This window comes from Limulus polyphemus, unplaced genomic scaffold (assembly GCF_000517525.1).
Source record: "Limulus polyphemus unplaced genomic scaffold, Limulus_polyphemus-2.1.2 Scaffold7803, whole genome shotgun sequence".
In the NCBI taxonomy this organism is placed as follows: domain Eukaryota; kingdom Metazoa; phylum Arthropoda; class Merostomata; order Xiphosura; family Limulidae; genus Limulus; species Limulus polyphemus.
In genome coordinates this window covers 1-13,494 of record NW_013673413.1, presented here as the reverse complement: position 1 = coordinate 13,494, position 13,494 = coordinate 1, and the positions used below count along the sequence as shown (strand labels likewise).

Sequence of the window (13,494 nt, the reverse complement as noted above, 5' to 3'; positions counted from 1 at the left end):
AAGATCTGTTAAACATAAACTTCTATTACACAGATAACAAAATTTTATTTGCATTATAAATACCTACATTCCCGATGCTAATCATTTTTTCCCTTCCCCTTATTTTTTGTTTGAGACTTGAAATGCCTTTTTCTACAATCAGTAACATAGTGTAAAATATTAGGTCTAATCAGCATGCCAAAATATATTACTTAAAGCTTTTGATGAAGCTTTCCATTGATTTTAATTTTGCTACAAACATAAATTAATATCCATATGGTATGGTCATTTAGTCCTCAGTTTTTTAAAGTTTGCAGTAAATAAAGAAATAATGATAAGCATTTATATAGTTATATGAGTGTATGATAGCAATTTAAGTAAAACACCACACTTCTGGCAATTTGAATCAAGCTGCAACTATTTAAGTTAGAAATACCTTTTTTATGTAAATTATCCTTATCTCCAGATAAATAAACATTCCAACATTTTGGTTTTACACCTTTATCAAGAGTTGTAGTAGCTTGTGAGGCTCAACTATAACTGAAAAGACTTGTAAGATTTAGATGTGTTAAAAATAGGAAATGTAGAAAGTACTCCATTTTGTAATTCTTGCAATAATATTAATTTCAATACTAAAGTAATAGCTTTCAACATGAGTGTAAATATTTGTGTGAAAGAACAGTATCAGCTATATTAAATTTGAAAAATAATGAAATAAATAAAATACATATAAATATGCTCCTACACATAAATACCTGCAAAATACTGTGTCCTAATGGGCATGAGATTATATATATGGGTGTATATGGAAAAATATGCATTTACAGTTATATTTTTGATGTTAAAATTTGTGATATAAAACACTGGATTTAAAGGGAAAGGTATAGTTTGATTAATTCATCCATAGATGTACATATTAAAAAGATGTGAAGTTCATACATTTTTGAAGATTCTAAACGTATCAGCTTCATTCTCTTTTGAATTGGAGGCTCTTATCTCTAATACATATATAGTTTCTATATACTTCCATTTTTTGTAGTTTTCTGGTTTTGTTAGATTTTTGGCCACAAATGTGGTACCTGGGATGTCCAAGAGTGAACTTCCATAATGAGAGTACTTTTTCTTTTGCTTGTATATGTTTAATTCAAGTATGTATAGATCTTTGAGTCTTTTATATACTGATTGCATAACCATCTTGCACTTCAGGTGATAAAACACATTATTTTTGAGGCGTAACTCTCCAGCATCATTCTCTCTCTGCTAAACATAAAATTTAAGGACAAGGAACCTGTTGGTCTATCTGGACTGTCCCACCTACTAAACATTAAAATAAAAATTTCAAACCAGCTCTTATCAAATATTTATCAAGTCTTCCCATAATCTCCCTTAAATTTAATGCATCTTCCACATCTAAAGGCAACCCATTAAAACATATAACTTTCTTAGCAGAAAATGACTGTCCTACCCTTATCAGGATTTGATTTTAATGGTCATCCAAAATGACTTAAAATTTCCTCAGGCGATCAACTTAAACCCCCATGTTACTAGCACACTGGAACATTTATCCATGCCCACACTACACACATAATGTTGGCTCTGATCCTCTACTAAAATCATTGGTAAATTTCCTAACTATGAACACAAACATTTTAACCCCCATAAAAATATCTTTTTGTCCAAAAAAGATTGTACTCTGTACAAGAGAATTGTTGGTGCAATATATATATATATATATATACAAGTTACAGCTTTTACAGTAACTTTTATTTTTAAAACAGGCATGAATTTTTGATTACTGGTGTGACCATTCTGAAGTACACAAGTTTTAACAGTAAAAAACGTTTTGTATTTAAATCAACATTCAACCAATATAAATATATATATATATATGTACCTAATCAGTAAGTAAATTCAAAATGAAACTACAACCACACATTGTATTGCACATTGTTTGTATGTATGTATACATGGGTGGAAGGGCGTGTGGAAATTTGCAGCAAAAATGAACAGCAATAACACAAACATTTAGTGAGATTAAATTCTAGTATAGATGCTTACGACAATAAAACTAACATGGCTCTTTCAACTTCTTACAGATAAACCTTCAGTAGGAACTAAAATGAATCAAATATACAAAATCAAACTCAGTATTTTCATCGTTAACCATCACAGTTCAACCACTGATTTGATTACACATACATAGGCCTAAGGTTAACATTAGATAGATATGAATCTAGGAAAGACCTAGCTACCGTGAGAAAAACAGGAAAATTTATGAATTAAACCGAATATAATAATGATGATGACTGCTAACAAAATTGTATGAAAGTTTTGATCAGTAAGAAATAGAATAACAATAAATAAAATAAGGCTAGCTTTACCTCTGTCCAGGTCAATACAAACTACAAGTATGAATGACAATAGATATCAGTGGTGTGTGTGTGTGTACATGTGTAGTGCTCAGGAATTGTGTGCATATTACAGCATAGTGATATGTGAGAGTTCCAATGCAAGTATAGTCTTACTACAGGCTATACTTTACTGTACTTGGCAGGTAGGCCAAGATGGTTACAATGAAAACATTGAACACGATTGGCCAGGATCACTGTTCTGTTTAGAAGCTTTACAGATCATTGGCTGTTTGTTTCTTTAAGATAATATCTAACATTAGCATTTGGGCTTATTTTTTTCCAATGTAATGAAATTTCCTGGGAAATAAGGCATCAAAATATTAGTTGAATAACAATGCAAATTGCGAACTAAATATTAACTCTACTCTTTGGAAATAAATAAGATATAAAAACATCAAAATCTTAGTAATTGGGTCTCTTTTAGCATTTTTGTACATCAATAGTGTCATAATTGGATTTTTCTTATATATATATATATATATATTACCAATACAGCTTTCCAGACAACCTCTGATACAGGTCAGGAAATTTTCTTATGTTGTCCTAACATTGTCACCACTAAGTATGAAAAAAATTATTCATCAATGCTATCAACTCCCTTAACAATTTTAAATACTTTAATCAGATCCCCTCTATCAAGAGAAAAGCTCATATGGCTACTCTTCTATCCCATGTATCATCCTAGTAGCTCTCCTCCAAACCACTGTCCTTCATGGGGTAAGGAACCCAAGAATGAACACAATACCATAAATGTCCTCTAACCAGTGGCCATTCAATTAAATTATAACCTCTTTTGACTTTTTTTTTAATATTTCTGTAGATAAAATCTTATATCTTACTTGCCTTGGAAGTAGCAACAGCACACTACTTGGATGGATTAAGAGAGTGATCAACCAGAACAACAAGATCCTTTTCTTCCTTAACACCATTTAGGTTATTTCCATCAAAATTATGCTTACAATTCAAATTATGATACCCCAAGTGTGTTATTTTGCATTTATTATAATTAAAAGTCTTCTGTCATGTACTTACACAACTTGCCAAATAATTTTGTAAAACATCCTCCTCGCAGCCAGCAACACCCAAAACCTGAATATCATCAGCAAGTTTAAGTAATTTATTGATTATTCCTTCATCTGTGTTATTGATGTAAATCAAAAAGAGCAAAGGTCCTAATACTGAGCCCTGAGGTTCCCCACTTGTGACATTAATCCAATTTAAATGAACTCTATTTACAAAAACCCTCATCTTCCATCCAGTTTCTTTTTTCTCCAATGAGCCCACTTATCCCACACATTTACAGAGGTCTTTTTTTGAACAAGTCCCCAGATAGTAAAAAACCACTAGAAGGACAGTGCACACCTGCTGGGCATACATAGTGACTCACTAGTGCTAACTGTCATTATGGTCATTCACTCACCACTGCAAAGAGCTATTTATACACGCTTTAGTGTATGACACAAATAGAAAACTAATCGATGAAATTTCAACAATTATGAATATTATATAGGCAGTGATATGATAATATAATTATGATGCAGTTAGAAAACTGCATGGTGATAATAATAACTATGATTATGATGATTGTGCCTGGCTACTGCAGATGAAAGTTCAATTAGACCAAGAAAATTACCATTATTAACATCACTTATTCTGTCTGACTCACCCTGACAAAAAGAGACATTGAGGATTTTTCTTGAAGATTATTCTCCATTTATCTGATTCTGACTGAATGTTTTGCATTAACTAATCATTAATGCCAGTCTCGTTTGCCAAACATGCTTCCAATTGATGTCATTTCAATATAACACTTATTATGATAGGTGTTGTTTTCATGGTCTAGAAGGTGATTAAAAATAGTTTTTCATGTAGACTTTACCAAACCTGCAAGTTGCTAAAAAAAAAGAGGTTTTAGGTGTTTGACTAACTTGTGCAGCAAACAGCTGGCAAGGGAAGCAAAACAGCACACATATTTATAAGTACTAAAAACCAACCAATCCCATTCCTTAACCTCACTGTTTGGTCTTTTTCACTCGGAAAATTGAAACGACTAGCTTCTAAAACCTGGAGGATATTGATGAAGTGATGATTGAGAGCCAATTCTAACATAATCCTCAATCTGTTGATTTGACAGATTTTCAGAAGCAAACCAATATCATGAAATTGTAAGAGTTATGCAACTAATAATGTCTCTTCCACTGTTGATTCATATTTAGTATCCAAAGCACAAGAAGTAGATGGTAGACTTTAATTTATAGATTCACTGACATTTTCATTGATTTTCTTGATGCTAACTTTGAACAATGTTCTGGCACACTTTGACTCTAAGTCTTCTCTTGCTTTTATACCTTTTCTTTCCTGTGAACCTGATTTGTGATGGTAAAATTCAGACATGGTTAACCCTGAAATGAATATAAAACATATGGTATAGATTTCTAGAAAAAAAGTAGCAATATAAATATGATCTATTGCTACATTGTTCATTGAATATTGTTATCAAAAATATTATCTTGGCTTGACAATTATGCTTTTGATTATTACTAATAACCTAGATTTGTAAAGTAGATGAGAAAGAAGCTCATTTTCTTTTTTTTTTTTCAATGAGGCCTTACCTGTTTAATTCACCAAGTCTACCGAGTAACTTATCAAGTAAACATCTAGCGTTTTCTTCCGCTACCACAGGAAAATGCTGTATGTACATGTATTGTACTTAACAGTGACTTCTCTTAAATATGTAGCAAAATTCAATCCAATTAAAAGTTCCATTTAATTTCTTTCATTTTGTGTGTTTATTAATTTGATACTACATTTTTTTATTACTGAAAAGGAGGCTTTGTTGGTATCCTGTGTGTGGAAAACATTTAATGATGCCCAGGCCCCCTACTGGGCTTGGGCCCTGGTGTTTTGACTCCTTATGCACCTCCTGTCACAAGTCTTGGTTACAATAATTAATGAAAATGGCTAATATTCTTTGAATATTGTACATTTCTATTTTATCTAATATTCCTAATGGCTATAAAGTTAAAATCATAGTGGAAATAGTATTGGGGTGATTTCCGTCGAGTACAATTTAATTTTACAAGCCAACCTAAAAATCACTGGTAAGAAAGTTTCATGAATTACTTGTTCTATTTTCCTTTTTTACTAGTCAGCTTTTTCTCACACATTGCTTCATTGAAAAATTTCATTTCAAAGAACACCCTCATTCTGATGTTCTTTTGAATTACCTCATAGTGAATTCAAATGCGATGCTGAACCTTTGAACCAAGTGAACAAATCATTAATGAGAAGCACTTGATTTCTGATTCATTCTGCTACTTTGCTTATGTGGTAAATTGCTGGAAGATAACTTCAAAGCTTCTTGCTTCATCAGAATGCAACATGATAGAGAGTGTTCTGTTTTGGAAGACTTAAAGGTAGTGTCAGATCGGACTTTGATTGATTTACAAATGGATCACTACCTTCACTCACAGGAACAGAAACTGGTCCTAGAAAAGAGCAGTAGGACAATAACTGTTTGGCAACATCGGGTTGACAGTTTGCTTACAGGACTGGTGATGATACAGAATTCGGCATGATGTATTTGAAACTTTTGGTGTAGTATTTTGGACTTGGATAGTCTGAATAGTGTCCCTTTGCACAATTTGTCAAGAAAGAATTTTTAAGACACTCCTGCTGTAGTCTGCACATAAGCAGAAAGTCTACCCTCAGTGGTGTTCAACTCGTCCCATAGTTCCAATAACTAGTTGATCAAATTCTGCCATCCTTTAATGGATACATCAATTACAGTCATTAATTATTTAATTTTTGTAGTGCATATTGGTGTATAGAAGACATATTAATACTAAAAATAAACAACCTTATAACAACAAAATATTGTTTTTATTTAATAAGACACTGAACGTTTTGCTTTATACCTTCTTCAGGAGCATTCACTAAAAAACAAACTAGAACTGACAGCTTCAAATGACTTTCAGTAGTAGCACTGCCATATGCTGAGACTATGGTTCTTAGTGGTATATCCAGTTTATGTTAATTTGGTAAACCATATAATTCTAGGATGCAGCTGTTAGAAGGTTTAAGTTCATGCAGTAGCTTCTTAGGGAGGTTACTTGTTTTTGAAAGTTTACAGATAATCTCTTTTAGCTTTCATCCCAATTTTATTTGGTAGGATCACTGTTAAGTATTTGAAATTTATTCTTGGTGATCAGATATTTTTTTGTTCGTAAATGTTTCTGCTCATATCTACAAAACCTTTACATTTGTCCAATTCTTAAATGATGATATTATTATGTTTTTAAGCAGTTTAAGGGGTAGTTGTTCTTGGGAATTAAGTTAGGCTTGGCTTGATGATTCCTATGTCTTTGCAAAATGTTTCTGATCTTTTTCTTTACATCCACGATTTTCATTTCAATATCTTTGTTAGCATGGAGAGGTTGTTGCTTGGTGGTATCAAAAGGGTGTTTAGTGAGACATTTGGAAGTTGCATGATTTCTTGCATCTCTAGTTGAACAAATTTCAGAAATGGAATTAAAGTCTGAATCAGTGTTATCAGTTTCAATGTTTGTTGTAGTATAAGTTTAGTTTGTGATGTTTGGCTGGGTTTTAGTCGTTTCTCTATTTTTATAGAAATGGTTCCATTGAATAGAATAAAAGCTTTGTACTGTCAGTTTTGGTTTGTGTTTCAGTGAATGCTCCTTAAGAAGCTGTAAAGCGAGACATTGAGTGTGTAATTAAATAAAAACAACATTTTGGTGTTATAAGGTCATTTATTTCTAGTATTAATAGTCATTAATGGAAACATCTTGCACATCTGTTTGAGGAAAGGCAAGTGACAAGATCCAATCTTAATTACCCTCTTGAAATGATTAGTGTTTCAAAGTGCTAAACTGTTGAATTAGTCAAAAAGTTTGTCAATTTTACCTATCAAATTGGCAGAGTGAAAAGCCTCCTGGGGCCAATGACATTGTGATACTAAAAACAAACAGCTGTCTTTATCTTCATCTTTTGGAGGGGGGGGGGACATGTTACATATTTTGCAGTCAACTTAGGAGCAAGATGTAAACCGTTGTTCTCGAAACCTTTACGTGAATCAATGTCAAATAATTTTCCTATATGCTTCCAAGAAATAAAATTTCCACTTAGTAAACATAGTGGATCAAATATGACAAAGTATTTGTTTTCTGTGATTGTACCAAAGAATGGTTTCTCAGTAGTAACATCTAATCCGTTAAACTCTTGTTAGTGGTGTATCAGTAACAATTGTTTTTACATACAATCCCATATCTTGGAGATGGGACAGACACACTTTGAGAAGATAATCAAGATGCCACTTTTCATGTTACCCCTGGCATAGTAAAAAAAAACAAACTAAAGCATAGTCAGTTGGTGTTTTTTATTTATCTTGTGATCCATGAACCACAAAGCTTATTACTTCATTCCTTATCTCGTCGTAAATCCAAATGAACTTTTAAGGACATTTCATCAAAGATGAAAATACAATATTTGTCATGTTCCAAAAACCCAGAGATTTTTAACAAATCACATTGAAAGAAAATCCAGGACTTACATCAACACTGTACAAAAGTTTGTTTGTTTTTTTTTTCAATGAGAAGAGTGAACATTTCACAGATGTAGGCATATGTTTTTCTACTGTAAAACAATATCATCAGTTTTTTCACTCCATCCTTTCTGAGATTTATGTTTACAGGTTCTCTTAGAGTTCCTAAGAGCATCACGAAAAAGTCTGTGCAGGTCAATCAAGCAAGCTAGTCATCCCATTGATCATTCAGTCGAAGCTGTAATTCATCATGGCTGCTAGGTGTGTATTGTAGCTCTTTTTTCATTCATCACTTCTTCACTTGCAGAGCATTTACTTTTTTCTTGGTGGCCTTCTCCTTGGTGATTCCACAAGGCTTGTCAGTTACAAAGAATTATTGTTGTCAAAGGAGGCATGTATGGAGACTCGATAGAATAGTCTGTCAGTTTGCAGTGTATCAAGCTGGCTATACCTATAGAAATATATGTACTGATTATTTAACAACAGCCTCAGAATGAATATAAATCTACTGTATCAAAAATTAATGATCAAGAGTATAATGTACCATAGTGAAATTCAATAAGTGGAAAATTTTAGAAAATCCTTGAGTGATAGGAAACTCGTTTTTGCATTTTTTAGAGGGACTATCTACTTGCTTTATGACTTATCTTTTCACACCAATACTTGGTGGAGGATTTTATGCTTCAAATATGGGCGGTATGGTGTTCGGCATGAGATGCTTTCTCCTCTTGCTCGATTGCTTGTCAGAGGGACACACAATCAACCCTGGTTCAGACTTGTCATCACACAAGACATGCTGCTCATTCAAGTCAATTCACCTAGTGTTCTGGATCTACTTTTTGAGCCTGTAAGATATGAGAAATACCCCATCAGTCAGTAAGCCACAATTGGAAGAAGATAGATTATCATTTAAAATAGAAAGAGAAATCAACCAAAATTTCAAAGAATAAAATGATAGCTCATAATCCTTTATTGATGAAAGATGGCGAGGAAGGAGGCAGGGCTTGAAAATTTTGATTTAGCATTATTACCATTTGGCTGCCAATGATCAAAGTTTACTTGTCCTTAATGTTACACATGATGGATTATATTTTTCTTGTGTCTCTGCTAAAACTATGTAATTTGAGCTTGGATATTAAATACATATTTACATATATTTTCCAGTGAATAATCTTGGTGTTTGGCTATTGACTTGCTCCTTTTAGTAGGGAACCACAATGACTAATTATCATATGTAGATCAAGTTTACAAAAGAACTGAATCAATTTCCCACATTTTACTCTTTACTTTATCTATTGTTTCTACTTTATTTACGATAGCCTCCAATTTCTATCCAACCAGCAAAATCTACAAACAAATTGTACATCTTCATTACTAGCTTCATTAAAAGTGCATGCCAGTCCTGAGTTCCCAAATAAAACCCACTTCTTGCAAGTATCACACCTTATAAAATGAGCATGCTTAACATCTATGCTACTCTTAACCATATGTATGTTCTTGATACCAGTTATGGGCTTTAAATTGAATTAATTGTTGTTTCAAAGGTTTTCATGGTTTCTAACATATTCTGGTGGGAAGTGAGGGCTGTTTTAATTTGGTTGTTACTGTGTTGTTTATTATATGGGGTAACAAATGTGTTTTGGTAGAATGTCTAATGTTTTCTTGTCAGATTTAGAATTATTGTTTTCAGAATTTCTTTAAATCTATAAACTGCTCAAGATAACTAATCAGAAAAAGGAGAATTTAGATATTTCAATGACTTCACTGATGGCTTATTTATTGGAGCAGTTCCTTTCTATCTTTCTGTGTAGAATAACCTTGAACATTAAATCATCATCTGCGAGCCAAGTTTCTACAACTACCAAACAAATAAAATCAAATTTTATACACTGTAATTCCATTAAACTTTCATCCATGTTCTTTCTCAGACTTCTTGAATTTATATAATATATTGACAAACCAGCAAAATCACTAATATTCTTTTCAATTTTTGATGAATTTCAGTCTAATCACCCATATTATCAAAATCTAAATGGTTGAAACTACTTAAATTATTCACCAACATCAAAAGTAAAATATAAATATAATATTTTCAGATAATTTTCATTTTTAATAACATTCATAGATTTCTTATTTGTTATACAAAATTGACTACTATTAACCCATAAGAATGTATATTTTCCCTTTTTTAATATTTCCCATCTATTGAAATAAGTCTTTAGAAAATTGCAACAACTGTTCACTTGCATATGTATTGTGTTCTTTATCAAAAATACTTGCTTCCTTCATTGTTGATTTTTTTTTCATATCTTGGAGCAATTTTTCACAAAAAAGCTTGTTGCTGTTATAAAGCTTGGAAATTTCCTAGTTATGTATTCTTATTTTTAACCTATTCTATGCAAGATTTCTATGTCACTAGGTCCCACTGTGATATCTAAAATAGTAGCTATCTTCTTAAGTATTACCTCTGTATTTTCTTGAATCATTTCAAATACTTTCATGATTACTAGTTTTTGGTTGTTCAACTTTGTGTAACCTGTATGCCAAGTTTGAAATAAACCCCTACGCTTAACAAAACTTTTCACTCTTTAATTTTTCAACTTCTTTCTTATTTTGTAATCACTTAGTTCTTTCAAAACTATTACTTACTTATATTATATTACTTAATTTAACAATTCATCATAATTCTGATAAATAAATATTACACTTTCCGATAGTATTGAAATCAGTGCAGTATCATTTTTAATCTAATTTATCTGTAACATTAATTAACTTAAAGTTAGCTCAGTTAAGTCCATGTCACTGTCACTAATTCTTGACTACCGACTTTCTTCATAGCAACATTTATTACGCCTTCATTTTGATGTATTCACTTTTGAAAACTGTGTTCTATAAATTCAGCACAATAAAAATGGTATGCACCACAGTGCTTCACATTAAATTTTAGTAAGTCATTTCTTTCTATGATATCTTCATTACATGCCATACATTTCTTGCTAACTTCTTCTGCCACCATTTTTCCTTACTTCATACACCAATGCTTTGAAACACAACCAAACTTTCTGTCACTAAGCCACAGACTGAAACAATAAGAAACAGTAATTTTTATGATTAAAAGAATCCGGTATAGTTCTTGTGTTCTACTATTTATGGGGTTTAAATTGTATAGGGAAATTTTTGAAAGCCAGCTTTCTTGATGTATTTTATAAGTGCTTGAAATATCTCTTTACTGTTAAGAAGATAAAGGTTGTTTATTTATATAATGTATTCTGTAAATAGAAGATAATAAATGCCTTTACCCTAACAATTTGAATCAAACTACATCTTTTTATGTAAAAATTACTTCAGTCTTAGTATTGAATCAATGTACATCTATTTAAGCAAGAAATACTCTTTATCCTTACAGTTTGAGCCAAGCTGCATCCATTTAAATTAGAAATTTCTTAGCCTTGACATTTTGAATAAACTTACGTCTACTTAAATAATAAAATACCTTACTCCTGACATTTGAATCAAGTTGTCTCTATGTAAGAAACACCATATTCCTGATCTGAATCAAGTTTCATTTCGTTAATTCCCCCAAGTGGTTCACTGGTAAATCTGAAGGCTTGTAACACTGAACCTGGGTTTCAATACCTGAGGTGGGCACAGCACAGATAGCCCATTCTGAAGCTTTGTGCTTAACAACAAACAAACATTTATTTAACTCCTTCACTGCCACATTAGTGGATGAATGCTAAGTTTATTATTAGATACACAATATAAAAAAAGGACCCATGTTTTTATGTTTCTTTACTTGAAAGCTTGAATTAAGTTTTATATGTTTAAGGAAGGAATATCTTTGATGTGACCATTTGAATTTAGCTGTAGCTGTATAAGTAAGAAATGCCAGTCCTGACAGTTTAAATCAAGATGGTTTATTAGGTCTAATAGCCATGTTCATCATCCCAGCAAGTGTGTATTCCTGTATTGATCAATGTATGTTCTTAGCCATGCTTTTCACCTATTATAAGTTGAAAATTCATAATTCTGCATTAATAAAATTCAAATAAGCTTCAAAATTTGATAAAAACCAAGAAAAATTATCTCCAATAAGACTAAGGTCACAGTTACATGTATTTAAAGGCACAGAAATAACTGAATTATGATATATAACTGTTCAATACATATATAAAATTTGATACTCTCTAAGTGCTTGTACAAAACAATATCCAAAATAAAAATTGAGTTTTGGGTATGGCTCAACCCAGAGACTGCTGAAGAGGTATATGCTTTACAAACTAATGTGTCTATTATGCTGCAAATATCAGTTTTGCAGGTCATTGGTTACACGTTTATAAAAAAAAAATAATAATTTTAAAATTTCTTCTAGGTCAAGAAAGAAATACAATATTTTGGTTTGTCTTCTTGTTTATTTTTGAAAGTAATATACCTTTAAAACAGTTTTAAATATTTCATTTATGTCAAATGTTAGGAATGTATATAAGTTCAAGCTCTTTGATAAACTTTATAGTAAGAAAAACTTGTTTAAAACATATTTTCTCAACTTTTTTTTTCCAGCACAAATGCCTAGATCTTTAAAGTCATTGTGTCGAATGGCAGTGAGACGCCTTTTAGGAAGGCAACAAATTCATAACATAAGGGACTTGCCATTACCATCATTGCTAAAAGACTATTTGGAATTCAGAGAGTTGCTACCAGAAGTTGATACTTTATTAATATATGACTCTACCAGGAATGAAATATAACTGTGATATGCATTATATATATATATATATATATGTCTTATTTATGATTATTGATCTGTATACATAACGTGAATCTTTTAAATATCCTACAAGCAAAAATATTTTTATTCATTTTGAATGCTACAATATTCAGCAACCATTTGAAATTTTAGGTACTTGTTACCTTTACTCAGAATAAGAATTGAGCATTGACTACTTTGTAATAGAAGGTATTTAAATTTTGGAACAATATTTGAAAGATTCGCTTCATATGTTTCTGCATTTTTATGTATTTATTTATGTATAAATATAAATGTTTGTATATGTGTGTATATATATGTATACATATACAAATTTGCATAGAAACAATAGCAATAGGAGATTAGTAGGCATTTGATTTTGTGTTATTCACTGGCATTATTGAATCACATGATTTAAAACACTTATCTTGAAATTTTATTAGTTTAGTACTAGTCTACAGTCACAGTAAACCGAATTCAATCCTTAACCCAATAACCTTCAAATTCATTAAATTAGATAACGTACATTCACATGTATGTACATGTAAATTCTTTTGTATTTGCTACATTCTTCTTCTGCTAAAAAAGGACATTGTTTAATGTTATATATACTAACTGAAAAAAAAGATACTGTGCAGGTCTCAAAATGGAATAAATTCATATACATTAGGTTTAGTGTTATGATATATAAAAAATCAGAAAACAGAATATTTCGTTGAACATATCAGGTAGTACTCGACACGCCTGCCTGATCTCCTGATCGGAATTTAGGTCGTGTGACCTAGGAGGGTCAGGTA

The 13,494-nt window shown here is 31.5% G+C and overlaps 1 protein-coding gene across 1 annotated transcript in view; it reads left to right on the top strand.

Annotated features, from left to right (window-relative positions):
- LOC106474876 (ankyrin repeat and SOCS box protein 1-like) overlaps positions 1-13,488 on the top strand; it is a 32,578-nt gene extending 19,090 nt beyond the window's left edge. The window contains exon 4 of the mRNA XM_013935572.2: positions 12,511-13,488. Coding sequence (XP_013791026.1) covers positions 12,511-12,698 — 188 coding nt within the window. The 3' untranslated portion in view covers positions 12,699-13,488. The remainder of the gene's footprint in view (positions 1-12,510) is intronic.
- The last annotated feature ends 6 nt before the right edge of the window (positions 13,489-13,494 follow it).